The 14,563-nt window shown below is 38.4% G+C and overlaps 1 protein-coding gene across 27 annotated transcripts in view; it reads right to left on the bottom strand.

Moving 5' to 3' along the window:
* Window positions 1-14,563, bottom strand: part of LOC18438113 (uncharacterized) — a 67,221-nt gene that overhangs the window by 40,706 nt on the left and 11,952 nt on the right. For 8 of the 27 annotated variants that reach the window (XR_016056782.1, XR_016056784.1, XR_016056785.1 and 5 more), the window contains 9 exons: window positions 13,340-13,419; window positions 12,288-12,362; window positions 11,949-12,020; window positions 10,946-11,011; window positions 10,705-10,822; window positions 10,509-10,605; window positions 7,213-7,372; window positions 7,077-7,125; window positions 6,864-6,946 (listed from right to left, as the gene is read on the bottom strand). Coding sequence is in view for 11 of the 27 variants with exons in the window: in XM_088868591.1 (XP_088724717.1) it covers window positions 6,864-6,946; window positions 7,077-7,125; window positions 7,213-7,372; window positions 10,509-10,605; window positions 10,705-10,822; window positions 10,946-11,011; window positions 11,949-12,020; window positions 12,288-12,362; window positions 13,340-13,419 (800 nt within the window). In the remaining 16 variants the exon portion in view is untranslated. Of the gene's footprint in view, window positions 1-6,863; window positions 6,947-7,076; window positions 7,126-7,212; window positions 7,373-10,508; window positions 10,606-10,704; window positions 10,833-10,945; window positions 11,012-11,948; window positions 12,021-12,287; window positions 12,363-13,339; window positions 13,428-14,563 lie in introns of those variants that run through there. The other 19 variants (XR_016056773.1, XR_016056774.1, XM_011626594.3 and 16 more) reach the window with 5 other exon arrangements.

Raw genomic sequence — 14,563 nt, 5'->3', positions numbered from 1 at the left:
CAGTTAGAAACTTGTGGGCTGGTCCTTTTGGTCCGTCATGGTGGAAACCCATGATTTTGTACATGTCCTTCATGTTTTCTTCCATGCGCAACTCCTTATCACCTGCTGCGTCTTCCTCCCCAGAGCTAGGGGTAAAAGGGCTGGGCTGGCTAGGACCAACCGATAGATCTACAACTGTAGGCGACGGGCACTTCAGGACCGAAGGGGGGGTAAAGGAGGAAGGTGTTCCAAGGATGAAGCTGGCGATCCAGAAGTAGGAAGCTCAGAGATAGGGTCAGGTTCAAAAGAAGGGATGGGGGAAAGGGGTTGCGATAGAGAGGGGGGAGGCTCAGAGACCAGATCAGGATCGAGAGAAGGGATGCGAAAGAGAGGTCCCTGAGATGAGGGTCGTTAGGGGGAAGTTTGAGCCACAGGGGGCAGGTCCGAAAGAGAGGTGGTCTCCTGAAAAGGAGAAGGTGGGTAGACGGGCCAACTGTAGTCGAACAGGTTCGAAGGGAGGATGAAACAGGTGGGGGGAAGGCAAGGAGGTAAGCGAGATAGTGAAAAGTTTGAACTGAGGAAAGGGTAGCATTAAGGCCAGGGTGAGTGAAGGGCCAAGTAAAATGGAGGGTGTTGACCCTGGTGAGGTGTAGGAGAGGTAGGGGGCCAGTAAAGAGGATAAGGAAGCGGTATCAAATGGGGGGAAAGGTCCTAGGTTTGGGTGGTGACAAAGCCTTAGGGGAGGAAGTTCCTGTCCATAGAGAGGTGTGGGATTTCAAAAAGTTCCGTAGGGGTGAGAGAGGGAGCGAGGATGCAGAGAGGCAGAAGGGGTGGTAGGTGATGGTGAGAGGAGGGGAGGGAAGGGGTAGGACAAGAGAGGAGGGGGAAGGGGGGCACGGGGGGGAGAGAGACTCTTCACTGCAGGCTGAAGCAGGGGTCAGGAAGGTAGGGGGCATCCGGCTCCTGGTCAAGCCCGACAAGGAAAGCAAGGGAGGGGAGATCGGGAGGAGGCATCATTATGCCTGAGGGGGGGGGGCGGGGGTGGCTCAGGTGACAGATGGGCTGAGGGAGCAATCGAGGAGGACAGGTGGCATGGGGTGCCGGTCGAGGGAGACAAAGACGGCGGTAGGTGGGCGTTTGGTGACCGAAGAGGGAGAGGAAGAGGCGTGGGGAACCGGTGGTCAAGCAAAGGCAGCGTCGTACGGGTGTCATCCATGTAAGTCGGGGACAGATAGCCAAGCAGTGACGGCGGTGCACGGGTGTCAGTGAGGGATGAGGCCATAGTAAACGCATGGCCTGGGGAAGGGATGGGAGGCGACAGGTGTACAAGGATAGATGGAAGGGGAAGGGGGGAGAGGGACAGAGGATTCGAGAAAGATGGGCCCGGGTCGGGGAGCGAGATAGGGAGTAAATCGCGTCGGGCCTTCTTGTCGGGTCGACAAGGGGAAGGGGGGGAAAAGGCAGTAGCCGAGCCGAGGTGGGCTTGCACTCCAGGAAGCGGGTCAGGAGGGCCGGGGCAGAGCACAAAGGCGGCGAGATCGACGACGGCTGGAGCTGAAGTTCACGGTCGCGAACAGAGGTTAATGAAGGGTCCAAAGGCCGCCGTCATCTTCTTCTCAGTCGCGCTTTCTTGGAGACCAATGTCCAAGAGGCAGACTCAGCATCCTTGGATTTGGCAAGGGTGGCTTGGTGGAGTCCTAGGAATAAGGCTAAGGTCCAAAACTTCCACCAGAACTCGTATTGAGCCCAAGGGGAGGGTTTCAATCAAAATCCAGTGGATCGAGATGAGGGAGCCGCAGACAGCAGCCAGGGGCGTGAAAGTCTCAGGAGTCCAAGCAAGGAGAGGGATGTGATTGAACGTAATCCACACCCGTTGTTTCTTAAATGCCCCCTCAGGGGGCTCCACGGAAAGTGAATGTGTTGGAGTTCTGCAGAGCAAGTTGGCCACAACTCGAAGAAGGGAAGGAGAAAAGGATTTCACCTTTTGCCAGGCGGCTGCAAGTGAAGTTGGGTTCCCTCCAGTGAGATTGTGCAGCCTTTTCAATCCCTCTGATGTTATGGTGACCAGGCTGGAAGCGACCGACTAAGGACGCAAGGAGCTTGCGCTTTGATTTCAAGGTCTCTTCAGAAGGAATGGAGATGCAAAAAGGGAGAAGAGGAGGCCTATCGGGAGGAGAAATCCGGAGGCATGACTATTGTAGGGGGTGATTGTGGGGGATAGAACCAAGCTTGGTGGAGGCAACCACCTGAGAGAAAGAGGCCCAAGGAGGAGGGCGAGCAGAGGGAGGGTTAGAAGTGGGCGTGGATCTGCGGGTCACCAGAAAATAAGTTGCTAGAGACTGAGAGGTTAACTAGGTGGTCTAATGAGAGTTCTGGTGAAACAGAGCCTGAGAGGTTAAAACTTGAGATGTCTAGGGTGACAATTCTGCCTCTTTCGCAGCCTACTCCAGCTCATGAACAGATTGAATCTCCATTCGACAAATCCCAACTACTGAATGTCGGGTCAGTATGCAAGAAAATTTCCTTGAGAGAAGTTAAGATCATGGCACCAAAAAAGTGAGAAGAGGAGGGCAAAGAAGAGAGAGAAGAACCCAAGAGAGATTAATGAGAAGAGTAGTATTATTACCATTTTTCTATATCAAAACAGAGTTTACAACTTGGGTTCTGTGATTTTTGCAAAAGGGAGAAGCCTAGGAACTTGAAAAGGCATGAGGAGAGACAGAGTGAGAGACACCGGGAGAGAGAGAGAGAGTTAGGGAAATAGGGAGAGAGACATGGGGGAGAGAGAGAGAGAGAGTTGGGGGAATAGAGAGAGAGGGGTTTGGGAGATTGGAGAGAGAGAGAGAGAGAGAAATGTGGAGAGAGCGGGGTTTAAAAAGGATGTCTTTGTAAAATTTGTTTGGGCCAAAAAAATAAGGTAAAAAATGAGTAAAATTGGTCTAGGGGGTTTAAAGATATAATAAATATAATCCTTATGCAACTAGATAGGGTTTGAAACCTTGGGTTTATGAAGAAATGAAACTTGAAAATAGGGTCTATGAAGATATTTTCCCTATTTTATATTTATTTTTAATATATAAAATAAAATATTTTATATTACATAAATATATAATATATAAATACATATTACATATAATATATATAACATAATATAATATATAATAGTGGATTTTCTATTTATTATATTGTATAATATATAATAAAACATATTATATTACATAAATGATAATATATATAACATAGTATATTTTATATTTATTTTATTATATAATATATAATATTTAATATACAATAAAAAATATTGCATATTATACAATAAAATATAAAACATATATTATATATAACATAATATAATATATAATATAGTGTATTTTATATTTATTTTATTAATATATATAATATATAATATAATAAATTATTTTATTAATATTTATTTGTATTATAATATCTATATATAATATAATATAATATAATATAATATAATATAATACAAATACAACTATAAATTAACAATAGAAATATAACTATAAGGAAGGAAGCAGAATAGGGTTTGAGGAACCAAGTTCCTATTTTAAGTTCCATCATTTTAGATGGAACTTTTTTTCTTAAGTACAAGGGAATTAGGAAGTTCTAGGGGGAACTTATTTACTATATACGTTTTGCGCATCAAACACGGAACTTGTACAGCTATAGGGAAGTTCCTTCTTCCTCCCCTAACTTCCTGTTATCAAACACGCCTAAATGACTTGAAAATGTTTGCTCCTCCAAAGAATAACATTGCAAGTGAAAGTCTGAGCTCAAAGGAAAGTGATGAACACAAGAATGATAGTGAACCATTCTTAATAAGTCGACATCAGATGGACAGTTTTGTTGAAGACAATGCTGAGAAATGTGGAGATGATGAAGATATCATTCCTTGTAATCCAGGAGAAGAATTCGTGCCATTTTTCGAGGATGACCAGCATACAAGCCAAAGTAGTGGCTCAACAAAACTACAACACGTGAAGTCATTGTGTACAAAAGAAGAGCTTCGGTGGGGTAGCAACTGAGCACATCAGAAAGACCAACAAATGAACACACAGACCAGCTCTTGGAACCCACAAACCTCTACTTTGTGATTTATTGAAAGATCGATAAATTTTCGATTCTTTTGATTTCTTCCAAAATCAAATACAATGCTTTGTGGTAGCATGCGGAGCTTCTAGTGGTCAATAGTGAGGACTTTTGGCGAATGAATAGACGAGGTTAGGGCCAACATCATTTTCTTTTTGATATTTTTAGAGCATTATGCCATTATGATATTTGAATAAGGAATTTGAGTTGTTTGCTATAGTGTATTATGTTTTGAATCATTTGATTTTTCTTTTTTTAACTTTGTGTTCTTTTAAGATATATTTACATGTTTATAGTTGAAAAATTTCTTCTACTTTTTTTGTGATTGACTGATTATTAACTTGTATGGACGATGAAATTGGTCCTATATCAAATTCTCTTATGAATAATTGGTTCTTATTTTGTACAATGTGTGACGTGTTGATATCCGTATTAGTTTTGTTTTACTTTTTTGATATTTCTACATATTTGTAGATGGAAAATTTTCTGATTTGGACTTATACTTTTGCAAGTAGTCATAAACTTTGGATGAAATTGATATTTTGTGAATATTTGATATCCAAAACCAAATCTTATGAATATTAATGAATAAATAATAATTATATTATGCCTTTTTGAACGCTGGTTGTGGCCACTTTATTGAGGAGCTCAACTAGCATTAAAAGAACAACCTATTGAAAGTTGGGTAAGATATGGATGTTTCACTCATGAATATCAATTATTCTTGAGTGAGATCCTTAAGATCAGAGAACCATCAACATACTTAGAGGCTACAAAGGATAAGAGGTGGATTGAAGCTATGCAAGAAGAAATTCAGGCCATGCAAGTCAATAAATGGGAGATATTACTAAGACCAAAAGATAAAAATGTGGTAGGAACAGTTTCAAAAAAAAAAAGATAAACATATGGTAGGTTACAAATTGGTATATAAGGTGCAATGTAAATCAAATGGAAATATAGAGAGATTCAAAGCAAGGTTGGCAGCCAAATGGTCAACAACACGAAGTAGATTATGAAGAAACCTTCAGTCCAGTTGTTAAGATTGTGACACTTCGCATTATTTTATCATTACCCTTGGCCTATGATTGGCCACTCTACTAGTTGGATGTAAAGAATGCATTTCTTTATGGGGAGTTAAGAGAGGAGGTTTACATGAGCAACCGCCAGGATTTAGTGAAGCAAATTCAAGGGAAGGAAGTATGTAAACTGTAATTGAATCACTCAATTTATGGATTGAAGCAAGCATCCGGAATGCAGTTTCAAAGTTTTCATAATGTATTAAAGGAGCAAGGATTTAAAAGAGAGGCAATTGACAACTCTCTGTTCATCCAAAGAAGTGACGCCGATATTATAGTTGTGCTTCTATATGTTGATGACATTAGAGTTCATATGTGTGGATTGCTGATGTGAAGAGATTTCTCAACAATAAACTCCGAATGAAAGATTTGGGAGAAGTAAGGTACTTTCTTGGATAGAAGTAGATCAAGATGCTAATGGAATTAAGTTATCTCAACAAAAGTATGCCTTAGAATTTCATGAAAAACTAATATGGTGCATTGTAGGCCTTTTGGAGCGCCTCTTGCCATGAATAAGAGGTTTAGTAAGAATGAAGGGAAATCATCAAGAAAACCAAAGAAGTACAGGAGAATTAGAGCGGCTTTACAATATCTCACACTAACACTACCCAATATGTCATATACAATGAATCAGGTATGTAAATTTATGCGTATGCCCACTTCATCTCATATGGAAGCCTAAAAAGAGAATAATCAGGTACATTAAAGGAACATGGAGTCATGGCATGGTCTACCATAAAAATGATGTAAAGAGTTTGCAAATTGAAACAACAATGGGATAGTCAAATCCTGATTGGGAAGGTGACCCAGATTCATGAAGGTCAATCTCCAAATTATGTGTTTATCTTGGTAAAAACTTCATCTCATGGAGAAGTAAGAAAAAAATGACAGTAGCCAGGTCTAAGTGCTCAAGCTAAATATCGGGTGTTAGGAACTGTTATATCCGAGATGTTATGGATTTGCAGTCAGATACCACATTGAGCATGAAAACTCAAAGATCCTGAGCGTTTTGTTGTAACAAGAGTGCCTTAGCCTTAGCAGCAAATCCAGCAGTTCATGATAGATCTAAACATATTCAGATTGATTATCATTTTTTGCGGGAAAGAATTGAAGCAAGGTTCATGGGCATAGAAGATCGAATAGTAGACATATTTACTGTATGTGTCAGTCATATTGGTCAGGGGTATATCGGTAATTTTGTATATGGTTGTGAATTATTATAGTATTCGTAGTTCATGTTCATTGTAAAGGACAATTATGTAATTTCTGAATTTATTTGTACCCTTATCTAGTGCTAGAAACAAAATACAAATAACATCTTTGAGTGCAGCCCCTCGCTCGTCAATAAATTAGGGGTCACATCACTCTTCTTTGGCTTCCTCTCTATCCCTCTCTACCGTGCCACAACTTGGTTTTCTCTCTATAGTATTCAGGTGATTTTTTAACATCGATATTGTCCTTTGGCTACAAGAATCTTGTATCATATGACCCAAATTGATTCATAGTTGAACACCATCGGTTCAAGTGTTAATAATATAGGGTAATCACACATGCCCTCACTACCATGGTAAACAAGCAAATTGGGGTAAAAGACACCTTAAACATGGTAAGAAAAAAGGCATAGAAACATAAATGGTATGAATGAAATGTATTAAATAGAAGGAATTCGAGACAAGAAATATGATCTTCACATACCTCACAACTTGATCCAACCGAGAGACGAGAAATCCCCCCACATGTCCGTATATCAAATAGTCCAACAGTTCCATCCCCGGCACCTTTTTCATTGGGGATACCATATTATCAAAAGGTCAAAATTAAGTTCAAAACAAAAGAATTCAAAGAAATAATCAGGAAAACAAAAAAACAAAAAACAAACAAACTCACAAAAGTTGAAAGAAGACTCACCAGTGATTATGGTAGTACAAGCTGGATTTATTTTCAGCGAGGTAATGTACTACAAAAACCCAATCAACAAAGGTTAGCATGTTGGTGATCAAGCAATAACATAACTCCAATAAGTTGTAAGTTACAAGCAACATACAGAGTCATTTGCTGGGAAAGAAATTGAATCATGAGAAGCTTCAATATCCCAAAGCTGCACAAGAGCTGGCCCGCCATATGCAGAATCACTACCACAAACAAGGAGGTTTTGGCTACAGAACTCCATCGCATCAATGGAAGGTAAAACCCGGTCTTTCAACCTACATCAAAATTTAAGACAAGGCAGGACAGATGAGGTAACACAATTTAAAGTAAATAAATAAAACGAACTGCAAGAATCAAATGGTAATTGCTAATACAAGGTTAACAGAAAGCCTCAAACCGAGAATCCGATATTGGGCATACCCTGCACATATATGTTTGGATAATCAAATGGTAATTGCTAATACAAGATTAACAGAAGCCTCAGATTGAGAATCAGATATTGGGCATACCTTGCACATATATGTTTGGATATGGTATGGGATTTGTATATCTAGTGAATTCCTAAGAGAGGAAGTCTTGTTATTAAGCTAATAAAAAATACGATAAATTTTTAAGCTATAAAACCTGGAATTATACAATTATGCTATGTAAATGTAGCTTCCCATATATCCATATGGATATGAGATTGACTAACCTTATCAGCCACAACCACCACCTGTACTCACCACGCCCCTCCCCCCCTTTCCTTCTTGGGGGACCCCTCCAATAAGCCCCATTTCTTGCATCAGATGCTTTTAACCAGAGGTTTTTTAATGTATTTAAGCTAAAGCATGTGATTCTTTATAAAAACCTAGACCTCCAAAACCTTAAATCTACACCCCATGCTTTCTCATATCAATCAAAGACTTCAAGGTAATATCATAATTGACCAAGGGTTATTCATGTAACAGCTGTTGGGTCCTAGCCAGATACCTGTTGGGGTTTGTGGCCTTTAAAGGCCGTAAGAGCATGTAAAAAACATTTATAGTAGAATATACACTTCAGAGGGGGTATGTATTGTTCGATTAACCAAGGGTTAGGCGGTCTATGGCCCTGGTCATATCCAAAACCCTTACCCCTGGGTAGGTGGCACTATCAATAAGGGTTTACAGAGGAACATTATGTATTGTTTGATTAACCAAGGGTTAGGCGGTCTATGGCCCTGGTCATGTCCAAAACCCTTACCCCTGGGCAAATGGCACTATCAATAAGGGTTTACAGAGGGGCATCCTTTGTTGAGGTCGGACAGGTGCCCAGGGATAGTTTGTAAGCCAGGAGTATTGTGCGGTCTCTTGTGTGCTAATGAAGGCTTATAGAGCGAGGGCTACATCCTCAACAAATTTCTTCACGACATGAACATATGACAACCACATTATCGGGAAGAAACCCTAAAGAGGGATACGTATACATGTGTATAAAGAGAGTCCCCCTTGCACTATAGATACACGCTTGACTTGCTCTTGGGCGGGGTGGGGGGACTGTAATCCACATATTAAGATTATGGTTCCATTGTTTATTGACCAGTTTTGACTAGTCAATCATGAGCCCCTGCATGATACTGTGGGTCATGGGTTTCGTTGGCTTGGTTTGAGAAGACAGTTGTGTATCACGATCATTGGGTCGAGTGGAGTACCTTTATAATCACTTGGCTTTGACCTATTGGTACCAGTCCACTTCTAGATATTTTATATTTAGTATTAAAAATATTTTTGTGAATTTTAGAATTTTTAAAAAATTATTCCTGCTGTAATTTCCTTGAAAAAAAAGGTAGTTTTAAAAATTATATGAGTAAGGAAGGGCATGTGTCGGGCCCTTGTATCCAGCCCCGCATGTGTGCCACACCCCAAGAGTGGGCCGTGGGCCCATATGGGCCACATGTCACCTATAGGGGTGGCAAGCCCCCTTGTTTATTTGTTTAGTTCTTGATTTAACTAAAATTCTTTTAAATAAGGTTAGTTAGATAATTTTTTTAAAAAAGAAAAGAAAAGATTATGTGTGCCTATTTTTATGGGAGTTGGTTTTTGACCAAGAAATATTACTGACTTCCTACAATTAGAAATAAATTTGGAAGTTCTAGAAAGTTTTTAAATTGGTCTGATCCTAATTTAACTAGAAGTGGATATGGGTCAAATATCAAGGGGATAAAGTTCCTCATATGCCTCCTAAAATCATGATGGCTGATTTGTAGTATGGATGGCTCTAATTTACTCTCTCTCACTTCACAGTTTTCCTAATTTCCTATTGGTCAAATAAGTCATTGGATAGGCATACCTAGGGGGGCATGTGGCCTATATAAGGAGATATACCTCCTCTCATTACCCACAATTTTGGAGCCTCTCTCTCTCTCCTAATTCTATCCTCAACCTCTCTCCTAATTCTCTCTCCTCCATGCCTTAACTCTCTCTCTCATCTCTATGGTGCCCATCTCTCTTCTCTCTCTAACCATTAGTGGCATGTCACCCATGGATAAATTAAAGAGGGTGGCACGCCTAACCCATTAGGGTGTTGTAGAGAGAGGACTAGCCTAACCATAGAAAAAGGGAAGTATCTTTTTTAGGCATGCCCTAATTATGTGTCTATGCTCTCTAAAACCAAAGTTTAATAAGTATTGCCAGAGAAAGCTTCTGGGCTCTAAAAATTCAGCGAGACCAATAGGATTGAAGTGCACCATCGGTCAGGAAATCGAGTGTAGGATGTACTAAATCCTATGGAGGTGACCTTAGGCATAATTGAGCAAGTCTTCCTGGCTGTTTAATTTTATTTTTTGGTCATATTAAAATATGTACTGTGATTTTCCAGGAACATTATCTGTACTCAAATTGATAGTAGAAATTTGGTTTTTATTCATAGATGGTATTTATTTATTTTGACAGTAAAAGGAAAGGTCCTATTTTGTATTTAGGTTTTTAATTTTCTTTTACAGCAGTATATTGTAGCACTTGTAATTGGAATTCAGATCCTATAATAAAGAAAGAAGAATTTTTTATTTGATAGCCTTGAATTCCACATAGCCACTTCTTTCAATGCTTGGATTCCAAATGAGGCCACATAACATTTTTTTTATATAATTGTTCTAGTAGGGATGAAACTCAGCATTTCATGAATTTCAGGATAAGGATATAGACCCAAGCATATCCTACCTAACACATCTATACATAGCTTGTATAATATAAAAATATGTGCATCCAACACATTGTTTATTTTTACGGAAACGGCTTCCAAACATTGATAAGGGAAAAGAACCAGCGAACACCTCACATTAATTTATGAAGACCATTGCAGTGCATCATCAAGTTTATGATTACGACTGACATACATTTAAAGAGCCAAAATTATGCTCACAGTGTATTCATACCCAAGATCATTGCATACCTCAAATTCACATTTAGGTCAGCAGCCAATTCTCCATTCAAGGCATTCCATAGAAGGAGCTTTCCATCCCCTTCCCCACCACTTGTGACGACCAGACCTGAGCAAAAAGAGAACTACATCTCTTAAGTCCAAGTCAAAAGAGATTGCAAATTCAGAATTGGAGGTGGAAAAAGCAAGTATGATAAGTGCAATATACATGATTGCCAGCGATTGACCGCAACAGCGTTGATCTTCTTTATGTGTCCAGCGGCATCTTGCTCATTACCAAGAGGCCCCAAAGTAAAAAGGCATGCACCAGTTGTGGAGTCCCAAACCTGTACTCAACTTTACAAAGGTCATTGGTAATTAATTAAATGCATATATCCATGTGATGAATGCAGGTCTTTTTCTACTTTATGTAATTAAAATATGCTAGTGCACATGAGCTCTGCAACAACCTTTAACAAGTTAGCGCCACAAGACACGATGCTAGCACCCTTCACGGCATATTCCACTGCTTGAATCTGTCCATCAATCAGATCATCCAACTGTGTAAGGTGCATATTCTCTAAAACACAAGGTACACAACAGGGGACAGATCCTTGTGCATTATAAATGCAAAAACATAAAGCTAGCCCTCACTATCTAATGAGAAGCATCAAACTTTAAGGAGAATAACCTTCTCAACAGTGACATAACACCAACATACAGAGATGAGAATTCAATCCAATTTCCTCACAGGAAAATTCTTAGAAAATAATCACTTAGTATGCAGATTACAAATAAAACAACTTGGAACTCACAGCAGGTGTAACAACATTATAAAACAACTAAGTCATCATTAACAACATTATAAGTCATAGCGCTCAAAGGGTCCTACCCACTCGTCCATTGACTACATAGACATAAACATGCATGCGCACACAAAGAGAGAAAAATTCAATAAGTAGTAAGTTGCAACTTTAAATTGCGAAGACCAAAAAAATAAAACTCAGCTCCTACAATAAAGTTACTTTATTCTTCTATCTATAAGCGAGTCCTAGGCATAATTTGAATCAAGAAACAGAAATCTCTAGATCTATGTGGGGTCCTCACCATAGAAGAATTTCTAGACATGTTCCAGGTCCTTAAATGGAGAACTTTTATATGTCTGCCAACTGCCATCAACTAACACTATCTAGGACTTCAGAATATGAACATTCAGTCAAAACCACATCACAAAGTGCCTAGCTGTACCATGCATTAACAACTTGAGCACTCAGATGAAGTCATATCTCAAACTGCCTAATGCATCAGAAACCATAAACCAACCGAAAACATCCAAAGGATCTCTATTTTCATGATTTCCACATATTAATAGAATTGAAGTGTTATTTCTTCAAACAAAATTTCTGTAGATAGTAACATAGAGAAGGTAAATGCGAATGCATTTGACCAACAAAGTTCAGATGGACCATATACCTGGCAGTTATGACCTCTCAGTTCAATTGCCTTGCCAGCAAGAAGATTATACAACAGCAACTCGTTAGGTGCCTGCAACAATAATCCAGATCCTGGTAAATTAAGAGATACATTTCAAACACATTAATAACAGTGCACAACAGGGTATGGTGAAATGTTCAAAACAATGTCTGCCACTATGCAATGTAACCTAAGGAGAATGTCTTATATTGGAGATCCGATACAAATATTATGATTTTGGATGCCTACTATCAGTTTGAGATAGACTATCACGCCATAAAATTCACCAAGGAACAGGGGAAAAAAGGAAAGAAAAAAAAAGCCAAACTCGAGACTTACCTCATTAGAGCTGCACACGAGTTGAGCAAGTCCACCAGGATGAAACCTGACATCTAGAACCTTTTGAACACTTTGCTGCAGGCATTTAGAAAAGATTAAATATCACCAGAATGCAAGTTTGTAACAGGAAGCTGGCTATGAATATAAAATTTTAATTTCAAAAGAATAGAAATTTTCACATTTAGATTACTGATAAGTTTTCTTCAAGAAACAAATGATCATGATTTTTTACTATTTCACAACATGCCACAGTCTTAAAAATTATAAGACCAGCAACAAATTTTCCTTTGAAATTTGTTGCCATATCAAATAACTATCCCATCCTTAGATTGCAATCTAGTACATTAAGGCCTAAATATAAGCACTCAATAACGTGTGTCACACGATGCTCCATCTAAGAAATTAGATGAAAACTAATTTTCGAAATATTAAATTATTAAAAGGAAATATTCACAATATTTTATTTTATTTTTAAGTCATCCAATATTATGTTTTTCAATTTTTATACTTAACCTTTTTCTAAATTTTTATATTTTGGGAAAACCTAGATATCATTATAGTAGTTCGTATTTTTTGGGAAAACCTAGATATCATTATAGTAGTTCCTATTTTGGTAGGAATAATTCATATTTCTAAATTTTTCTTAACTTTTCTTCTTATGCATGACCCAAATACAACTGTCAAATTTTCTCTTATTTCTTCTCTATATTAGATTAATTAATAAAAATAGGATTTGGATTAAACATGAAGAAACTTATATGGGGGAGATAGATATTTCTTTTTGGTAAGTGTACCATTGGATTCAAAAGGAGTGGCTAAGTGGAATTCAAAGTATTAAATTCAAAAAATTTCTTTTTCTTTTATTCAATATATGATTTCCACTTATATGGGCTATACACTGCTGTAAATTAAATTCAAAACCCCAAACACAATACGTTTATTGTCAAAGCAAATAAAAACCATCCAGGAGCAATAATCAATATTCTACTATAGTTTTGAGTACAATATATATTCCAGAATGAAAAATAATTAAATCAACTGGGAAAACTTACTAGATGTTGCTTGGAGTAGCCCTCACAGGTCTTGATACACCCCACACCCGATTCCCTAATCGATGGCACAGCTTTACACCCTTTTGATCTTGCAGGAATTTCAGAGATAAGAAGCTTTCATAGGCAATATCTCTTACTTTAGGGTTTTAGAGAGCATGGAATCGTAACTAGGGTTTGTAGGAACCCTTAGGAACAAATTAGAGTTGGGCTTAGATGCATAGAATCCTCCTACATTGGGTGTATCCCTATTCTTCTCCAAACAGCAAAACCCTAATGAGGGTTTCAATGTACGACCATTGTCTTATCAAATTTTAGGTGGCACGACCCTTTTTAGAAGAGGAAAGAGAAAAATGAAATTGGCAATGAAAGAGAGAGAGAGAGAGAGATAGATTTGGTGCATGGAGGAGAGAGAAGTACGTGTGTTGAAAGAAAGAGGCTCAATGGTGTTTAAATAGTTTGAAATCCTTCTATTTGGATTTAGAAATCCTTCCTTAGGTATTGCTTATCCAATGACATAGCTTAACCAATAGGAATTTAGGAAATCTGTGGGGTGAGAGATCAAATACGAGCCATCCATCCCACAAATCAGCGATCGTGATTTTGGGAGGCTTATTAGGAATCTTATCCCCTTATAATTTGATCCAAATCCAACTTTTATTTAAATTAGAATTCTAACCAATCCAAAACCTTCCTAATATCTTTCCAAAATCTATAGCAAGTCAAAATAATTAGAGTTTCGGTCAAACCAAACTCCTAATTGTTTTAACCTTTTAAAAACATAACTCCACTTGAATAGGAATCAATAATATTTTTAATTTTAAAATATTTTTAACTAACTAAAACTATTAACTAAAAGTGGCACATAAACAAAAAAATGGGCCGTGCCACCCTAGGGACTTTATGTGGGCCCCACAAGGCTACACGGGTGACACACACATGTGGAGGCTAGATCCTAGTTCTCCACATGTACCCTTTGTAGTTATGAAATTTTCAAAAATACCCTTTTCAATGAATTTATAGTAAAAATAAACTTTTGAAATTCTGAAAAATTTACAAAAATCACAAAAATCACAAAAATATTTTTACTACCAAAATAAAATATTTTAGAAGTGGACTGGTACCATTGGATCAAAATTAGCAACAATAAGGGCACTCCACTTGACCTAAGAACCATGATCCACTACTGTCTTCTTATCCAACCCAACAAAGACACATGACCCAAAG

The sequence above is a fragment of the Amborella trichopoda genome, chromosome 6 (genome assembly GCF_054954075.1).
Source record: "Amborella trichopoda isolate Santa Cruz 75 chromosome 6, AtrichopodaSantaCruz75HAP2 v2.0, whole genome shotgun sequence".
NCBI classification, from domain to species: domain Eukaryota; kingdom Viridiplantae; phylum Streptophyta; class Magnoliopsida; order Amborellales; family Amborellaceae; genus Amborella; species Amborella trichopoda.
Note: the sequence above shows the minus strand (reverse complement) of the source record. Positions and strands in the feature narration are given on the sequence as shown.